This window comes from Ictalurus punctatus, chromosome 15, assembly GCF_001660625.3.
Source record: "Ictalurus punctatus breed USDA103 chromosome 15, Coco_2.0, whole genome shotgun sequence".
Lineage (NCBI taxonomy): Eukaryota > Metazoa > Chordata > Actinopteri > Siluriformes > Ictaluridae > Ictalurus > Ictalurus punctatus.
Window position 1 is genome coordinate 10,255,946 of NC_030430.2, and position 19,281 is coordinate 10,275,226.

The 19,281-nt window shown below is 37.5% G+C and overlaps 1 protein-coding gene across 2 annotated transcripts in view; it reads left to right on the plus strand.

Moving 5' to 3' along the window:
* Window positions 1–264: 264 nt before the first annotated feature.
* Window positions 265–19,281, plus strand: part of LOC108275773 (uncharacterized) — a 48,085-nt gene continuing 29,068 nt past the window's right edge. Inside the window, exons 1-2 of one of the 2 annotated variants that reach the window (XM_053686161.1) lie at window positions 265–508; window positions 3,819–3,901. In XM_053686161.1, the coding sequence (XP_053542136.1) occupies window positions 3,858–3,901 (44 nt within the window). In that variant the 5' untranslated portion in view covers window positions 265–508; window positions 3,819–3,857. The remainder of the gene's footprint in view (window positions 509–3,818; window positions 3,902–19,281) is intronic. The other variant, XM_047160592.2, reaches the window with a different exon arrangement.

The following is a 19,281-nucleotide window of genomic DNA, read 5'->3' on the forward strand; positions in this document are numbered from 1 at the left end:
AGAAAATGCCTTTCTTTCTTTCTTTCTTTCGTGCTTGCTTTCATCAGGGAACCTTATTCTGAGCGTAGGATTCTCAAAACATCTGATCCAGTTCATGATTTTTTGACGATTAGTTGTGTTATAAACCAGCTGTTATAAGCAAGAAGTAAAACAACTCTTCCAGGGCTGTGAGTTGCATCCACTGAAGTTTGAACCACTGGGCGGCGCTAATCGGGCTTTTTCTCATTCAGTTCGCTTCGAGAAAATGCACTGATGCTCTTTGCTCAGAATAGAAAGGAAACCGAACGGATACACTCCCCCACGTCATGCAAGAGGCATCCTCTGTGTAGGAAGCGCCGTGCGAGCATTTAACGTGTGATGCATGTAGTTCATGATGACAGAAAGGCACCTGAAACAGACTATGCTTTTTTCTCTCTTCTCCTCCCCCCACGTTATTGTTGTAGCGGCGGTCCCGGGAGAAGTGGTTAACACGAAGAACTAGGTGCTGGTGGCGTCTCTGAAGCGTGGGGTGAGAATACACATTATTATGTAACTCGTTTTTAATGGGATGGCAGCTTATGAAATGTGAAATGCGTCCTCATTCACACTAAGACTTTGCATCATTATTAGAAAACAAATGTGTTTTAAATTGGTTATGTGCTCCTGTGGAGGAGTGTAATTCACGTTGTGTGAACAAGAAAGTCTTATCATATTTGTTTTATTAATGTCAACATAAACGTTCCCGTGGCGCAGTGGGAGTTCCAGGGTTTGATCCTGACCTCGGGTCTGTGTAGAGTTTATATGCATGTTGTCCCCATGTTCACCTGAGTTTCCTCCAGTAAGCTAGAGTCGTATCATTTTAGAAAAAAAAGAGTTTATGTTAGTTGCCACCAGCAGTGGAATTTTAATCGACCATATGTATTCTCTCTCACTGATTTCATTCATCAATAACTCTGCCATAAGAAGACCTGGGTCACAGTCATCATTCAAATTCATCCCAAAAGTGTTCAGTGGGGTTGAGGTCAGGGTTTTGTGCAGGCCATTCGAGCTTGGCCAAACTTGCCAAACCATGTCTTTATGGACCTCACTTTGTGCACAGGGGTTAGGCCCCTTATATCCAATAAGGATAAGCTGTAACGCTACAGCATACAACGATATCCTATACAATTGTGTGTTTCCAAATTTATGGCAACAGTTTGGCCCATATATGAGTGTGATGGTCAGGTCAGGTGTGCACGAACATTTGGCCATACAGTGTATATTTTTACAAAAATATAATATCATGATTGTCTAACTAAATCGGATTAATGCAGTAAAATTCTGCATAAACCTGTGTATGTGTATGACAGGAGGAGATGGAGGGAGAAGAGACACAGTTGGCAAAATAGGAGAGCAAGTTCTAAAAAATGTATCGCATTAACATTAATTAAAAGTGCACAGCTAAACACAGACAAATTCTAAATCAAACTTATGAAAAAATCTTAAAACTCCAAACAATAAATCACAAAACATTTAAACCTGGATAAACTGTTCATTTTATACGGTCACATTTGATAACCTATTGTTAAATTAACTAGCTAGCTGACCAGTTAGTTAATCAAACAATAGGTTATCAAAGTTATAAGGTATAACAGGGCCATCTTAACCTACATAGTTTGCTACCCATAGCTAAACATAGAAGAATTCTTAATATAACTCATCAAACTTAACTTAAAACTTGAAAAAGAAAGACATTAATTTTTATAGATAAATACTTAAGCTTAACATATAACCTACTGCACACATGGTAGCACACATGGTAGCAGGCTAGGTATCTAGCTAGCAAATACACATTTTTTGAGCACGTGGACAAAACAGAATAAAACCGTATGTAAAAAGAGAATAATATGTTATAATTATAGGAAAGTAATAGTAATAGAATTTTAATAGAAATTGCTGTGTGTCTTTGAGAGAAAAAATGGTCAAACTTGCTTGCCTTGTTCCTTTGAATGCAAACATGGAATTTTGTGACTGAAGGTTGACTGAGCACAGTTATGCTTATCCATCAAACAAACATTTTAGGCAAAGAACAGAACATGCACATTTATGTGTACAACGAAATTTATTTTTACAAATTTTTAAAGTTTTTGAGGTAACATGTATTCCTTAATCACTAAAAATGGCTTGTGCTCATATGGTGGTTTGAGTTGCATCTGTAAGTTTACACATGCAGGCTTTAATGCTAACACATGAGTGATCACAATCAAGTGAGAGCAGAGCAAATAAAGTAACACTGTGTGTGTGTGCGCGCGCACCCTCATGATAGTATGAGATATGAGTAGTTTAGTATACTGAAATAGCAGTTCACCACTTTATGTCCAATTTGTTGAGCACCCAATACACAATGCAAAGTTTTACACACACACACACACACACACACACAATTCCAACTGCTCTTACTGGGGATACACGCCTGACCATCTAACATAGACTACACAGCCCGATAAAATCTTTATGAAGTCTTTCCCCTTGTCTTAATATGTCTTTCTTTAGACATCAAATTTCCTGCAGTTTCACAGGCTGGATACAATGGCTAAATATTGCAACCCAAGGGCTTGTGTAAGGTTAACATAGTAGATTATGGACAGATTAAGACAGAGATTAGAAATTGTAATACACATTGTTATAAGACACATTGTACCTAGATATAAATATATGTATATCTACATATATATGTACATATTTTTCATATCTTTATAATTGCCTAAACTTTTATTACATTCTTTCATTATTTCATCTTTGAAAAATTGCTTTATCCTGGTTAGGGTTGTGGTGGATCTGCAGCCTATACCAGAAACAGTGGGCATACAAACAGCAGAGAATACACCCTGAATGGGACTTCATCCCATCACAGGGTTCTTTTATAAGAGTTTATGATAATGTGTTTTTGTTTATTTTGTAATATATAATAAATTACAATAAGTTTTAATATGCTTATTGTTTATTGTGCATATTATTACTGAAAGGATTCCCTACTTGAGTTGACATGTCTCCAACTTTCATGGAGCTCTCATTTAGTAAACAGAACTATGGGATTGCCTTAGGGCTGCAACTAATTATTTTCATAATCGATTAGTTGGCCGATTATTTTCGATCACTCGATTAATTGGATTGGGGGGTAAACTGTCACTACCATTTTTTTCAGTACCATTTCATACCGTTTATTTATAATTAAATCCACAAAAGTGTTACAAATTATATACTTCAGTCTAAAACTTTACACAACTGTTTGTCCAATTACATAAGACTGAAAAGAACCCGATACACACCAGAATATATATTGTTCACTTAGGACTGTAGTTTAATTCAGTGCTTTTTGTGCATCCATAAAAAATTATGTGTATATACTATAATAGTATATATGCATTACTTTTTATGGATGCACAAAAAGCACTTAATTAAACTACAGTCCTAAATTAATAATAAAAACTCACTTTCACTGCACCTCGTGGTTTCTGTTACTCACTGTCTTTAGACATATTATTTTACTTGTGTTTACTTTTGATCATAGTGTTTTAATTAGACATTACAGATCTTACTCGCGAGCCCATTGTGTATCACCGCATCTACACTGCGCGTGAGGAGAAACGCGGCCTCTTTACTAATATATCACTTCTGTTATAATAAATGACAGAAGTTACACTGGTACAGCATATAATGACAATAAACTTAAATTAAACTAAACCTTTTAAGCAACTCACGACAGCATCACTGTCATGCTTCCATGCTACACAAACTCCGCTTTATAAAGTTTGCTCTTCTCCGCAGTGTTTAATATAAAATGCTTCACTTTTTTAAAGGACTTGGAGGTCGTACACACTTTCTTCTTCAGTCACTTGATGATTTCGTCTCCGTCTGATGGTGGTCATGTTGGGAATAAAAGGTAACGTTGACATAAACAGTAAACCGAAGAAAGTCATTGTCGGTGACTCTGGGTATACTGGTTAGCGGCATCACATAACGTGCATATAACGTCATGCGCCATTGATTAGGAAGCGGCTTATACTTCTGGTTATTAAAAAACCCGCTAGTGGTCCATTTGAGATGACGTTACTTTTCTAAAATTCATACACTAGATGGTAGAGCATATAGTGCATAGTGTAAGTATGTCATTTGGGATACAACTTTAGTATTTACTTTCCGAAGCGTGCTTTCAGAAGAGAAGTAACGCAATTAGTAAACATGCCCTGTGCCGTGCACAGACCAACTAATCAATGGGATTCATTGACAGTGATATTCATAATCGATTATTATCGATTAGTTGTTGCAGCTCTAGATTGCCTTTACCAAATAAAATACAAGTGATGCTGCCTTTAAATTTGTCCAGAATATTGGAGAGATCCCCTCGTGAAAACAGGAGGAGAAAAAATTAATTATATGAAAAATTAAAGAAATTATTGAGATTCACATACAAAAACAGCTATAAAACAATTCATGCTATTACTCAAAAGTGTGCTGGTCATTCACAGTTTAGATAATTTAGTAATTATTTTAAATGTGAGTGAATGACATGAATGTCAGCGTTTATTCAACTGTGATTGAAGGATGTGAACAGCAGAGAGAAAGAAGAGCTCTCTCAATCTTCCCTCTTAGCCCTCCCTCTCAGCCTTCTATGTCTTCCTTCCCTCTTGTCCTTCTCTTAGCATAGCAGATAGCAGTGTGAACATCACTTTCTGTCATCACATTCGGGCTGTCAGAGGAGGCTTGCCTTGCTCTGTTTTTCTCCATCCCGTTCCATCCCATCTCTCTGTCTCTTTCTCTCTCTCTTTCGCTAATGATTACATGGTCAGTGTCAGGAAATAAGAGTTGAGTGCATCAAAGTCAATAGCATGGAGGAGTATCTCAGGCTCTATTGTATACACATTAGACTAACAGCTTTATCCATAACATACAATACTGTGTCTGTCTCTGAGAGCAGAATGCATTTGGAGGCAATGCATTTGCCTCAATACATGTCTCCTATATTGATCCCCTTTGTTACATTAGTTAGCTTCAACATTAACATCTATGAAGGTAGGTTGCAGTTATTCCGGATCTGATGATGGCAGCAAATACATGTAAGTGTTTTAGTCCACAAGTGGTAAAGAAGAGGAAGAACGCCTACAAGCACACAGGAAAAACTACAGAAGATGGCGACAAGTTTAGCTCCGGCCCTATTCGTTGAGAGGAAAGGTAATAGTAGTCAAATATGGAAATACTTTGCAGTTGAGGCGGATGACAGCAAACATAATTGATACATAGTTGATGCTCTGAAGCCAGTGTGCAACTGATGCTCTCGTTCATTTTAAACAAACACCTCGAATTTGACGAAGCACCTGAAAGACAGGCCCTATATTATGTTTGTTTGAGGCAGCTGGCATTGTGGCTGTGAAACCAGCTGATGTTATGCTCCATGTAATGTTAGCGATAGCCAGTTATTTGTTAACGATGCTAACGCATTGCATTGTAATTAACTATCTCCTATTGGGCTACCATGCATCGTCATTCAGCCCATGTCCTGTCAGCAAAATGTAGCCTAATGTCACTAATAATTATTCAAATGCTCATGCTTTTAATAAATCTTTTTGGCCATATCAGTGAATTTAAGCTAATGCTTGCATACAGAGTGTATAAGGGGTGTGTGTGTGTGCGCGCTCGCGTTTAGGAGTGCACCTTAGCACTTGTAGCCTCCACTGTTTTATCAGTCATTGTCAGACAGTGTTTGATAGCTAAAACATCCCCCCCCTCCCCTCTCTCTCTTTCTCTTTCCCTCTTTTTGCCAGTATCAGCCAGAGGAGGATGTCCTCCAGGAGAGTTTTTAATTGTATTTTTTAAATTTTATTTTTATACCACACTTTGGTATCAACTTTGGTATCGAGTATCGTGTACTTTTGGTGGTATTGGTACCGACTACTAGATTTTTGGTATCGTGACATCCCTAATATACGCTTTATTTTGGCTGATTTTCTTATCTCTCCCATGATTTAGTTGTCAGGTGAATTATTGTTAAATATGTACTTGTACTCAGGTCTGGAAACAGGATCAACATTTTTGTGAGGTCAAAACATATTTTGTCTGGACTCTTATTTTGCTTTTGTAGTGTGCTTGTAGTTTTTAGCTAATGCATGTTGTTTTCACTGTGGTTAATAGTTTTATAATGACTAAATTAGAAATCTTAATTTATCTACAGAGCTGAAATAACAAATTTATCGGAAATGTCCCTTGTTTATAGTCTCTATAGGTCAATATATCATGTATCCCATACATGAAAGCAGTCTGATGTCTAATTAACAAAAAAGTTACATTGCTAAAAGACTTTTGCTAAAAAGTTTGTGTAAACTCTATTTTTGTGTGAAATTCCCAGGAGATCAGCAATTTCTGAAATACTGAAAAACGTCTGGGCTACGCTTGTAACCCTGTTCCCTGTGAAGGGAACTCAACATTGCGTGAGCTCCACGCTGTGGAAGTGCCCTCACGCATGACCGGTATCTGAAGCTTGTGTAACTTAATGCCTATTTATAGGCCTGCCATGATCAGGTGAGGTTGCGTGATATAAAAATGGCACCTGTGAACCATGCCATCAGCCTCTATTATCTGAAGCGAAGACACAATTCACAGGCATGCCCTAGTATGACAAAGCCAAGCAACGTCTTGTTCTCTTCTCAGGGAACAGGGTTACATGCGTAACCCAGACTTTCCCTTTCAAACCTAACATTGCGTGAGCTCCATGCTGTGGGAACGAGAATACCCACTCTGTCCTACTGAGGGCACGGCCAATTCAAAAGGTCAGAGCCCGAGGGTCACTGCACATGGAACATATATCCAGGTTGTAATATCGAATGAATGTGTGTGGCGTAGACCACCCGCCTCAGCACACACATCCTGAAAGGGTACCCCTTTGGACAAAGCCTTCGAGGAGACAACCCCCCTAGTAGAATGAGCCCTTATGCCCAGAGGTATAGCGAGACCGAGTGCCTCATAAGCAATAGAGTTTGCTTCCACTATCAAATTAGAGATACACTGCTTCGACACAGCATCACCCCAACTATTGCTGCCAAAGCAGACCAGCAGCTGCTCCGACTTACACCACTGGCCGAAGGGGTAGACATAACTACAGAGAGCCCTTATTGGACACAGTAGGTGCAATTTCTCTTTTTCCAGTGTGAGGAACGGAGGAGGGCAGAAAGCCTGCAACATTACTGGCTGGGAAGAAGACGTAGATACTTTAGGAATATAATCTGGCCTAAGATATAGGAAGGCCTTGGCTAATCCAGGGGCAAAGTCAAGGCAGGAAGGGGCAACAGAGACAGCTTGTAGATCTCCTACTTGCTTGAGAGATGTCAGGGCCAGCCGAGGAGCTACTGGCTACCGACTCGAAGGGCTCAAATGGGGCACCGGACGCTATGGCTCAGGTGCCCTGGGGCAGCTGTGGCTCAGGTGGTAGAGCTGGTTGTTCACTAATCATAAGGTTGGCGGTTTGATTCCCGGTCCACATGACTCCACATACCGAAGTGTCCTTCAGTAAAAACACTGTATCCCAAGTTGCTTTTGATGGCAAGTTAGCGCCTTGCATGGCAGCCCTGCTACTATTGGTGTGTGATTGTGTGTTAATGGGTGAATGAGTCACAGTGTAAAGCGCTTTGGATAAGTGCTATATAAGTGCACCATTTACCATTTATTTACCATTTACCTGACAGACCTTCCAGACCTTTGAAAGGGAACAACCCATTTAGTACCAACAACTATGACACGATCAAAGTCACAGAGATCACATTCCATTCTGATATTTGATGCGAACATCTCGCTTGACCTTTATCTATATATAAGGAGGACTAGTGAACAAGCAGCTTTTTACCAAGCTTCGTGCTTCTTTTATTTTTAATGTTTCTCGGCAGGCACTTTTTATTGTTTTCTCACTCGCAGACACAGACATGCACAAACATACTGAGTTCAGCTCAGCTCTCTCATAGACAAAAACAATATACCTGTATAAGTAACCTCACCAAGATTACACAAGTGTGAGAATCATCATGTGGTACCAGCCGGTTTAACCCACCTCCTTTCTGCCCTATACATACACATATACGTGTGTGTGTGTGTGTGTGTGTGTGTGTGTGTGTCTGTGTGGTGCCTATGGAAAGAGTGAAGATGTTGAAACTTTCTGCAATTTTGTGAAGGGAAGGACGTTTGTGGTAGGAAATCAGTTTTCTTCCTGCACATAGACGCACACCTATGCACGCACATGCATGCACACACACACACACACACAAAGAGAAAGAGAGAACTCTTGCTGTGCTGTCCCTTATATGTGTGTCTCACCTCAGCAACATCACTAGGTGTGCACTAGGGATACTCTATTTTTAAGAAGACGTTATGAGATTCAAGAGAAATTGTACCAGGCTTGTTATGCTGTTAGTTATTTTATATCACTGATATTTTCTTTGTTATACTCCAACCACATAACAAAGACAGAGGTGGATGACCTGTTGACCAAATTCACTTGGGATTATTTTTCATAACTTAAAGATGTTGTGGTTTTTAAGCACCTTTGCACTTCATATACGCATTGCCCTTGTTTATTACCACAAACTGATTTTCCTCACAACCCTATACAACAGTTTGCATTGTAATTTATTGCATGCTTGAAGTTGATCACGCATTAATGTGTTGCTGTATTAGTCGCTACAAAATGTTTTTTCACTTGCCAAACAGTGGTATATATCACAATATTACATACATTATTGGACAATATCTAATAAATGTATAATTTGCAGTATGCAAACAGCAGCAGATGTTCAGTAATGTGTGAATGGGCTTGCTTATTAAACCTGATGACAGAAAATACATGATGCTAGCAATATAAATATTCAAAATATCCAAGACTTACTAACCAAACTATTCTTTGGAATGAGATTTTAGTAAAAGATTGCTGGAATAACACGCCAAATTATTTATTATAGAGTACTTTCCAACTGGCACATCACTTTTTGTATTTTACTCATGCAGTTATTATGTAATCCAGGTAGGGCAGACGAATGTCATATACAATCTAGAAGACTTTGTGTTCCATCAACTGCTACATTTCTTACTAAAGATGAAAATGCCACACTGGCACATCTTACACAAGCAAGCTCTGTCTGGCTTTGGCCTTTCATGGAACATATTTAATATGAATCATGAAAGACATCCTCTTGTGTGTGTTTGCGTGTCTGTAATCAGGGTGGAGAATCAACTTGTACTGTTGCATTTGAGTTGCCTCTGCACCTGCATTTGGATTTGCCTCTGCACCACAATTGCAGTACAACTGACATCCTCTTGTAGCACACACTTGTAATTCTGTCTTTGTGGGGTAGACCCACTGACTTGTGTATTAATATAGCTAAATAATACCATACTTACACATACACTTTTAAATATCTTTAGAGGTTCTTTAAAGCAATGCCATAGAAGGAACAATTTTGGTTCATTGAAGAACCTTTCAGTTCACAATTATTTAGCCAACAAAAATGCTCAAAAGCTTCTTTAGGAAACAAACAAACAAAAAAAGTTTTTTCTATGGCATCACTCATAAGAAGAGCTGTTTCTGCTGTTTTATGTGTGGATCACTAACCCTAACATCTTTCTTCTTTTTTTTCTAATGTCAAATAAAAACTGGAAAAATAAAATAGAAAATTTCAGAACATGGATTGAACATTAACATGCAATATTACCATTCAGTTACAGTATATAACTTTGCCAAACAGAATGGTAAAGTCAACTATCCAACAATTTATACAATATCAATTTATTCCTTCCAGGTTTAAGTTCTGTTTGTAGAAACTTATTTTTCAGCAAACATGTCAAACAAGAAGTGACACTCATGGCTAGTTACATAAAAAGATTCTTAACAGTTGCTTGGGTTGCCTAGACAGCATGTCTGTTTAGGGATGCATTGTATCCCTATACCTTTTAGGGCTGATGTAAAACAAAACTCTCTCACCAGTAGGATCTGTCTTCCTGGAAAAAGAATCAGGTTAGGGCAGCACATGCGATCACAACAATGACGAGCATAATGCATAATAGTTACAAGGAAGCAACCAGGCCAGTGAGAAACTAAAATGAATGAGAAACTAAAAAAAAGTGCAAGGAGGGCACATACACTGAGTGTTTGATGTTTGCTTCCTGTGTGTATGACTTTTACAGCTCAAATTGTTTTCTGCAGTAGGAGCACACCTCTGGGAAATATAAAGTGATGCGTCAGTGCATGTGAGAGCTGAGAAATGGTGTGGGCTGAGAGAATTGAGTCTTTACTTGTCAGTTGCTGTAGATAGAGAGGTGACATGGTAAAAAGGCTAGGTGAGAGATTTGTGTATTTGACGGTGGAACTATAGGACGTTTTTGCATGCAGGTTTGCTACCTAACCTTAAAAACTTTAATTATCACATATGAATTTCCTGTAGGTAGGTGTATAATTTAATTTAGAAACTTTATTTACCTCTATTCCTTATTCTGTCATACACACAAAAGCTTTTGGATGAACTTCTGTCAATCTCACTGAACACCCAGTGGCGTGCCAGACACTTGTGTGACACATATTTCTTACGCTGGCCTCATTTATCGAGCTGGATATGAACAGATTTATACGTAAATCATTAGTATGAGCATTTACAGAAGAAATTTGGTATTCATGAAAATCCTGTAAATTCTGAAAAATGTACGTATTCTGCTCCTGAGTGTGTGTAAATTTATGTGTCAGGTCAACCTCATTATCAAACTCCAATTCCAAGAATACATTGCAGTCTACTAACATGGCCGATAAAAATCTATTGACATTTTCATCTACAACTAAAAACAAGACTAAAAATGTTAGGGAGGGATGATTTGGGAAGAGATCCAATCAGAACTAATCTCTGTCTGTGGTAGGGTGGATAGAGGTGCACAATTGAATAGTAACATACTGATCTATCCAGTGGCACATCAGCTAGCATACAATTGCTGCATGTCTCATGAACTGTACAGAAATGTCAATGTCTGAGAGAAAGAGAAGAGCAGACATATAGATAAATTTCACATATAACTATCACTTGGCGGCTTAGTGGTTAGCACATTCACTTCACACCGCCAGGGTCGGGATTCGATTCCCGTGGGCGGAGTTTGCATGTTCTCCCTGCGGGGGTTTCCTCCCACAGACATACATGGTAAGCTGATTGGCATGTCTAAAGTGTCCGTAGTGTATGAATGGGTGTGTGAATGTGAGTGTGATTGTGTGTCCTGCGATGGACTGGCACCCTGTCCAGGGTGTACCCTGCCTTGTGCCCGATGCTCCCTGGGATAGGCTCCAGGTTCCCCGTGACCCTGATAAGGAGTAAGCGGTTGAAGATGGATGGAATATCATTTGTCATTTCACAATGCCAAGGAAAACAAGACCCTTTGTAAATTGTGTGGCGCGACCGTGACCAATAGAAACACCACGAACTTGAAGCGACATTTGCAGACGGGTCATCCCTGTTATTTTAACAGCTAATCCGAGTTGGTGTGTTTTTGCTAAACGTGAAATACAATACAGCCAAAAGAAACCACTGCTGGTATAGAAGAGCTTTCGAGTCTCTATCAAAAGCATATCCTCATCACTAGGTCAGGGATTAAGATAGGGAAGTCACGAGAACTGATACTTCGGTATCAAGTCAGTACCAATTCGGTACCAACATTCTTAAACCGTGACGGTACTTGTTTTTCTGCAGTTCCGTTGGTAATGTAGGTACCGTGGTTGCAATTCCGGAACTGAAGGGGGCAGCAAATATGCGTAAGTGTTTTAGTCAGTCCACAAGTGCTAGAGAAGAAGAACAACGCCTACAAGCACATGGGAAAAACTACAGATGATAGTTTAGCTAGATAGTTTAGAAGAAACTACATAACGTTATGTTCCATGTAATGTTTGTGATAGCCAGTTATTTGTTAACGACGCTAACGCATTGTAATGTTAAATCTACCTCCTAATGGGCCACCATGCATCGCCATTCAGCCCGTGTGCTGTCAGCAAATGTAGCCTAATTTCACAAATAATTATTCAAATGTTCATGCTTTTAATAAATCTTTTTGGGCTGCCACCGGATCAGTGAATTTAAACTAATGTTTGCATTCAGAGTATAAGGGTGTGTGTGTTCGCACATGGGCTTAGGAGTGCATCTTAGCACTTGTAACCTCCAATGTTTTATTAGTCATTGTCAGTGTTTGATAAGTAAAATATCCCTAGGTTAAGAATACCTATAACATTTTGTGAAAACCATTTGTTTTATATTATTAGCATTAATTAAAGAAGCAAAACTATATATATTTTTAATTAATGGTGATATATGTAATATATTTTATGTCTGCTAATATACACTGATATGTTTTTTATATATATTAATACATATATGTATATATATATTAAGCAAGCCAGCACAAACCCATGAATTAAGACTATATAGAATATAAATACATAAATAATACAGATAAATAGATATAATAAATAATATAATAAAGCTAATCCTTAAATTATAACTAAAGAAATGTAGCAGTATAAATGGACAATTGTATTTCTTATATATATATATATATATATATATATATATATATATATATATATTAATAAATAATTTTTTGGCATAGTAGTGAGTCAAAATAATTTCAACTTCTGATTTTCAGGCTTTATCCTGATCAGTGGCTTTGTGCTCACAGCTGTCTGTGCACTTGCAAACCGTATGTAAATCAGGCAGAAATTTTTTGTTCAATTTGGTTTACGCAAACATTTACACACAATTTTACAAAAAGATTGATAAATAAGGCCCACTGGTACTAAGTGTAGGTGATGACATTTGTAATTGTTTATGCTACATTAAGGAATATACACCATGAAACAGAAAATCTGTGCCATTGCAGTCATTAGCCAGGAATCATGGCTTCAAACATTCTAAGGTTTTATCAGGCAAGATGGTGGATGCTGGCACTCGTCTTCTTCTTCCATCTCCTCTGCCAAGAGAGCAGTCACTTGTCCTCTCTCAGGAGTTTTGAGTACAGCACAGCAACTATGAATTATTGAATTGCCAGTGTTTAACATAAAATATAAACATCCCCATAGAAATGTGAAAATACTGCCTGTCAATGGGCATGGTTAAATTATACACAGGAAATATATTGTGGTTGGCTGAAGGGGTTGGTCAAAGTGCTTGGTGACCTGAAACCCTAGAATTTGCAAATTCCACTGTTATTTTTGCTAAATACATAGGCCTCACTGAACTAAAATAATAAATAAAATAGTGTATCACCATACCTCATTATTCAAAATATTCAAAATAAATATCTAGTGCTTTATAAGTCCTCAAATGCTCAAACACACCTGTACAATTTTTATTTTATAGATCTGTAAATCTGTAACATTTAGGATATGAATATCTACAGTGCTATGAAAAAGCACTATCCTTTTTTTTTGCCCCTATCCTGATTTCTTCTGGTTTTGTGTATATCTCATACCAAATTGTTTCAGAAATCTAAGATAAAACAAAGGCACACACACACTTTTTTATTGGAAAAAAAAGTGTGTTTCGGTTGTGACTTTAATGTTTTGTTAGTGACCTTAATTTTTAAGGCACATTTTTTGCTCATTTGCTCACATACCAAATCACTTAATGAAAATGTTAGCAACTATAACTAGTTTTCACTAGCCTGGAGCGATGAGGATGCATAAGGCCACTATAGCTCATTACCCTCTCCACTAGGGCAGTTTTCCAATATTTCCAATGTTATTTCTATATTTTACACCTTTTGTGGCTATGATGACACTATCGTGGTAATCAACATTATACATCTATGAAATCCCCTTATGCATGACAAAGGCATATATAAAATAGTTTTAGAGCATGTATCTTTTTTCATTTATTGAAAAATTGGGAAATAACAAGCCTCAAGAGATTTTTGTGGGAATAACAATAGTTTTAACGATAATTTCAGTCATGTTACAACACACAGGTTTAGGTTTGAAACCGTTTAAACTTTTTTGTAATTATGAAGAGATAAAATTAGTAAAAACAAAACTGGAAAAGTAAGAAACCTAAAAACAATTTCTAGTTAACAATAGCTAAAAAAATTCATAGCATGAAAGCATGACTTAATTGTTAGGGTGGGTTTTCAAATGTCTGAAGTTTGATGTAGTTGTACTAGTGTCTTTGATATTCATGTCAAATGTTTTACATGCAGCATTCCATTTATTACAATTATATTAAAGGTTTTTGAAACCAAATGTTACGATAAAGGGCAGTTTAGTTGATGCCATCATGTTGGAGATCTCTATTAATAGCGTGATTCCCCCCCAGACCAGCTAAGCGCAAACCCAGCCCCACAGCCGATTTAATTGGTCAACTCAATCATCCAGTCTGTCAAGAAACGTGTGTGGCAATCATGTGTAGGCAATCAGCACCGTGATTGACATGACCAATTAAATCTTTAGAATTGGCTGGGGACGGGATTTGTACTTAACTGGTTAAGTAGATTGTTCCATTGGATTGGTTCTTTTGAATAGATCGAATTAATCGGTCTCTACGATTCACATAGTGCATTTCATTCAGAAATTAATATCCCTAGTTCCTTCAGAGAAGTCATTTTTATTGGAAATTCAGTTTGAAGCAATCTTACAGCATGACTAGCTTGATTACTCTCCCTTCAAAGTTCCCTTCGTAGGGTGATTTATACCATTTGAAATGCAGAGACTGTCACCATGAGAAAAAATTAGTTGATTGCTTTTCAAATTAAATGACGCAAAGATTATCACAAGGTAAAACATGGCTTTATTGTTATTTGTTGTTCATTTGTATAACAGCACTTTTCCAATAGTTGATGAACACATGCCTTCAGATGTGTCACACCTATATATCATGTGGGGTAGTAAAGACAGAATGTAATCAGGAATGCCAAACCGAAATGACTTGTTTTTTTCACGTGTCTTTGTCTTCAAGTCCAAATCAAGTCGTAAATCAATGATTATGCTTACATGGACAGCAATAATCTAATTACTAACCTGTGATACTAATCTAATTACTATTGTGATTAAGGTGTTTACATGAGTTGCTTTTAGAATACTCCTTTCATGTTCCCGTTTTACATGTTATAGAACATAGATCGATTAATGTCACACGTCATTACGTCCCCATGCCACGCCGTCCAACGTTCCCTTCAGAGTTTCACTTATTAACATACAATTCGTCTTAAAAATATTTTTACTTTTACGAAAGCTTCAAGTACAGTTAATTATTTGTCATGCTATATGTGCTAATAGACGACTGCTTGAAGGCATGGGCTGCGTCCCAAACCGCATACTTACCTACTATATAGTAGGTAAGTATGCGGTTTCGGATGCAGCCGTGCTCTCTTGTTTGCCGTGTTGAGCACTGCCGTGTGTGATCGTGTCCTGTCGCAAAATGCGGTGAAAACTCCCACACGACGTTAATAGTGTGATTAAAGTGTTTACATGTCTGTAATGCATGTCGATAATGCGACTAAAACAGGAATACTCCACGTCTTAATTCGATTTGTGTTTACTTCGAGTATGACTTTAATCGGAGTAATAAAAAATGGCTCTTTAGATGGTAGTTTCTTAATTGGGTTAATATTGGATTATTGTTGTCCATGTAAACGTACTGAATTATGTGCGACTTGAGTCCAAGTCACAGACTCGAGTCTCCATCTCTGACATCTACTCACCATCTGCTCCAGGAAGGGAAGAAGGCCTTGTGTCTTCCTGGTCACATGGTTTGAGGTGTGGCTAATGTTGCATCAATCCAGAGAGACTTTTTTTGGGGGGGAAAAAATGGGGGAAAACATCTTCTCTATATAAATAAATTCTTTTAAAAAAATTAATGCCAGAAAAACTCATGTCAGTTAAATTTGGTAGGAGTTGACAAGGTAAATTAGGATGAAATGTTTTTTTTAAAAAAAGAAAAAATATTTAGACTAGTTGTTTAATTTCTAAGTGCAGTTTTGAGGGTTAGACTGGGGGACATGTGCCACTCAATAGAAAAGAACATATAAATCACTATATTTAACGATATGTAAAGTTATTACATTAATTATTTATATTGCCTCTTTCAGTTATGAAACTTGACTTTTGTAAATATGTGTTAGTTGACTATATATGCCTTAAAAAATAATAATATAAATAAATAAACACACGCGCGCGCACACAGCAGGGGCAGCATTTTGCGCCACTTCTGTAGAATGACCCATAAACAAGTGGACGTCATGACAGGAAGTAAAAAGTGAAGCCAGAATGTCTCTGAGGCCTTCGAATGGTTACTGAATGGGACCCTCTATTCTGGGAAGAAGATGATGAGTGGAGAGGTGTGAGATTTATGAATGGGCATGATTTCTGAACACATGGCATGCTAATGTCTGTTATACTCAGGTTTAACTGTGACATTAGCAAGGAGGGCTGTTAATAGTGCCCTGATGCATATAAGTACTCCTTATCTTTCATTAGCAAACTAAAAAATTCATATTTGTTAATATTTGGCTTGTAAATTGTTGGCTGCAATTAGAGTAATAGGCTCTTAATCCAGTGCAGTGAGTTAACTGGGGCTTTGGGTCTTTGTCTAAACACCTGAAAAGGCTCATAGGCATGAAACAGGAACATAAATAGTTTTAATAGAGTTGTAAAAGAGTTTCAGAATATGAGATAAATATGCCATATCAGCAAAATATTGCATTTTAACACACACACATTTTTCACCTCTTATATGACCTTTAGATAGCTACGTTTGCACAATCATGAGACTGATACTCTGGTATTTGTGGTAGTTCGGTGGAAAATGCACAGTGCCTGCACTCTGCAGCTTTACTATTTCCTCTGTGCAAAGGCACAGTTCCAGGTCCAGTTTTTGTCAGTTATTTTAAATTTGTATGAATTCATTTTGACCATAATAAATGTGTGTTGTTTTTGTGCGAGCCATATGCATATAACCTTAGTTTATCTCACATTTGTTTTGCAAGTATGTTTTATATGTGTCTAACTGTGATGCATTTGGGCTTTTCATTGTGTTATTGGGTAGTCATACTGAGAAATTACTTATAGAAATGTGCCCCCTAGTGCTGTGGTTCTCAAAATTCTCAACTTTTTTTGTTTGTTTTTTTTGATGCCGCTATAGTGACATTAAAGATCAAGCACTATGTAATTTGTTATACTTGTCATAGTTATTATTACAATATTATAGTTCTGATCTAATTGACAGGTCACTTGAATTCAATTGAATGGGTTTATTCGAAACCTTTAAAGAACTTTAAATAATGTCAGCTTGCAACTATTTACAATTTTAATAAAATAAAAGTAGAAAATATTTTTTAATATGATGCAAAGCTGAAATTTACATTTCAAGATAAGTTTCAAGATTAGATTTTGTGCATAGAAGGCTTAGGAGAAAAAGCCCTATTGACAACAGAAAATAAATGATTGCACAGATTCTCATAATATACTTAATTTTTGAATAGTTGAATTATTTTGTTACATAAATCTGTGTTGTGATGCTAAGGGAGGTCTGTAGACTTTTTTGTTTTACACTAAATGAGTCTCTGGCTACAAAAAAACCCCTATGTTTCATGAATTTGGACTCATGGTAGAAGTCAAGGAAAAACTGTTTGTTTTTTTCTGAAAAAGATGGGTGAGTAACATAGTACATAGTAACATCACAATTATTTAAGATGAAAAAGTACTGAGAAAACATGACATGTTTAGGTCCCTCAACAAGAATACTCTGTTTCCTGCTTGGCTGTATGTGCCTTTGTATCATTTTGGGGTTGTTTTTTAGTGTGAATGTGTGTGGTTAGGACCCGACCTGTGTATGCATGCTTTTTCCTGTGTTCGTCACTGCTGCTATGGTGAGATATGGTTGCAGTAGAGATATGTGTGTGCTGTGTTGCTTGGATGACGTCTCTCAGGATTATACTCAAAGTATTCTCCCCTGCAAGCAGCTTCCTGTAAAGACCAGTTTCCATCACCTTTATATAATACCCACAACACCATAAAAGATCTATTTGGATCATCTTTGTCTGATCTCTCTCAGTCTACTCCTTTATTTCGGCAACTGTTCTTTATTCCCTGGCTTTTAGCTGCCAATGTGTTTTCAACTGAAGCATACTCTAATTTTTTTTTTCTATTTAATGTCCATGTAATTTATGGTGATTATACTGTTAAATGTCAACAGTAAAAGCTGTAAATGGAAAAGTGTGTGTGTGTGTGTGTGTGTGTGTGGGAGGGGGGGGGGGGGGTGCAATGTTTATAATACCCCAAATAGTAATACAATTTGTAAAACTAAACCAAATTTTGCGGTATAAAATATGGTCTACCTTCAACAGTAATAGGGAAATACCATCATCTGTTAGACAAACCTTTACCTCAATTTTATATGGCCAGAATGTTACGTATACAGACTTTACTTGTAAATCAGTGGGCATCTCATGAATAAATGCAGTACAACGAAAAAACAAGTAAGTTATAATTTGTCCAAAATGAAATATTCGTTAGTTAAATAATACTTTATTACCATAGCAGTCAGCAATCCAAATCTTAATGAGGTGGTGTGGGTGCAGGTTTTCATTTCAGCCAAGCACACACTCTTTACCTGTTTAATTCATTGATCTTATTTCAAGGGACTATCACGTGACTCCTGTAGGCCTTTCTGAATATTTTTGTTCATGTATATAGATATATATAGATATAGATATTTATAGATATATATAGATCGATAGTATGGGGGGGGGGGGGGGGGGGGGGGTCTCCTCAACCACCACTAGTGTGTAGCATCCACCTGGATGATGCGACTGCAGCCATAGTGCGCCAGAACACCCACCACACACCAGCTATTAGTGGAGAGGAGAGAGTGATGTAGCCAATTCAGGGATGGGGATTGTTAGGGCGCAATGAGTCAGAAGGACCAAACAAAGAACATTTATTAGTACTTACCTTACCACAGTGCATTCATTACTACTAACCCTTTCACTCCGTCCTCCATTCAATGAGTATGAATCAGTCCCCTCAGGGGCACCAGTGAATATCTGCTCTATAAAAGAGTTAGAAAGAGAAAGAAAGAAAGAGAGCGAGTGAGACAGATAGTACTGTCATTCAAAGCAAAAGATATAGCAGCACATTATGACAATATGAAATACATCATTCCGCTGTAAGGAAAATAATCTAAAATTGCCGCAGATTTCAAATGACTGCCAATTTGTCCAGGACTGTCTGTCCCAGCAAATTCAGGCCAAGAGCAGACTGTCTGAGGCAAA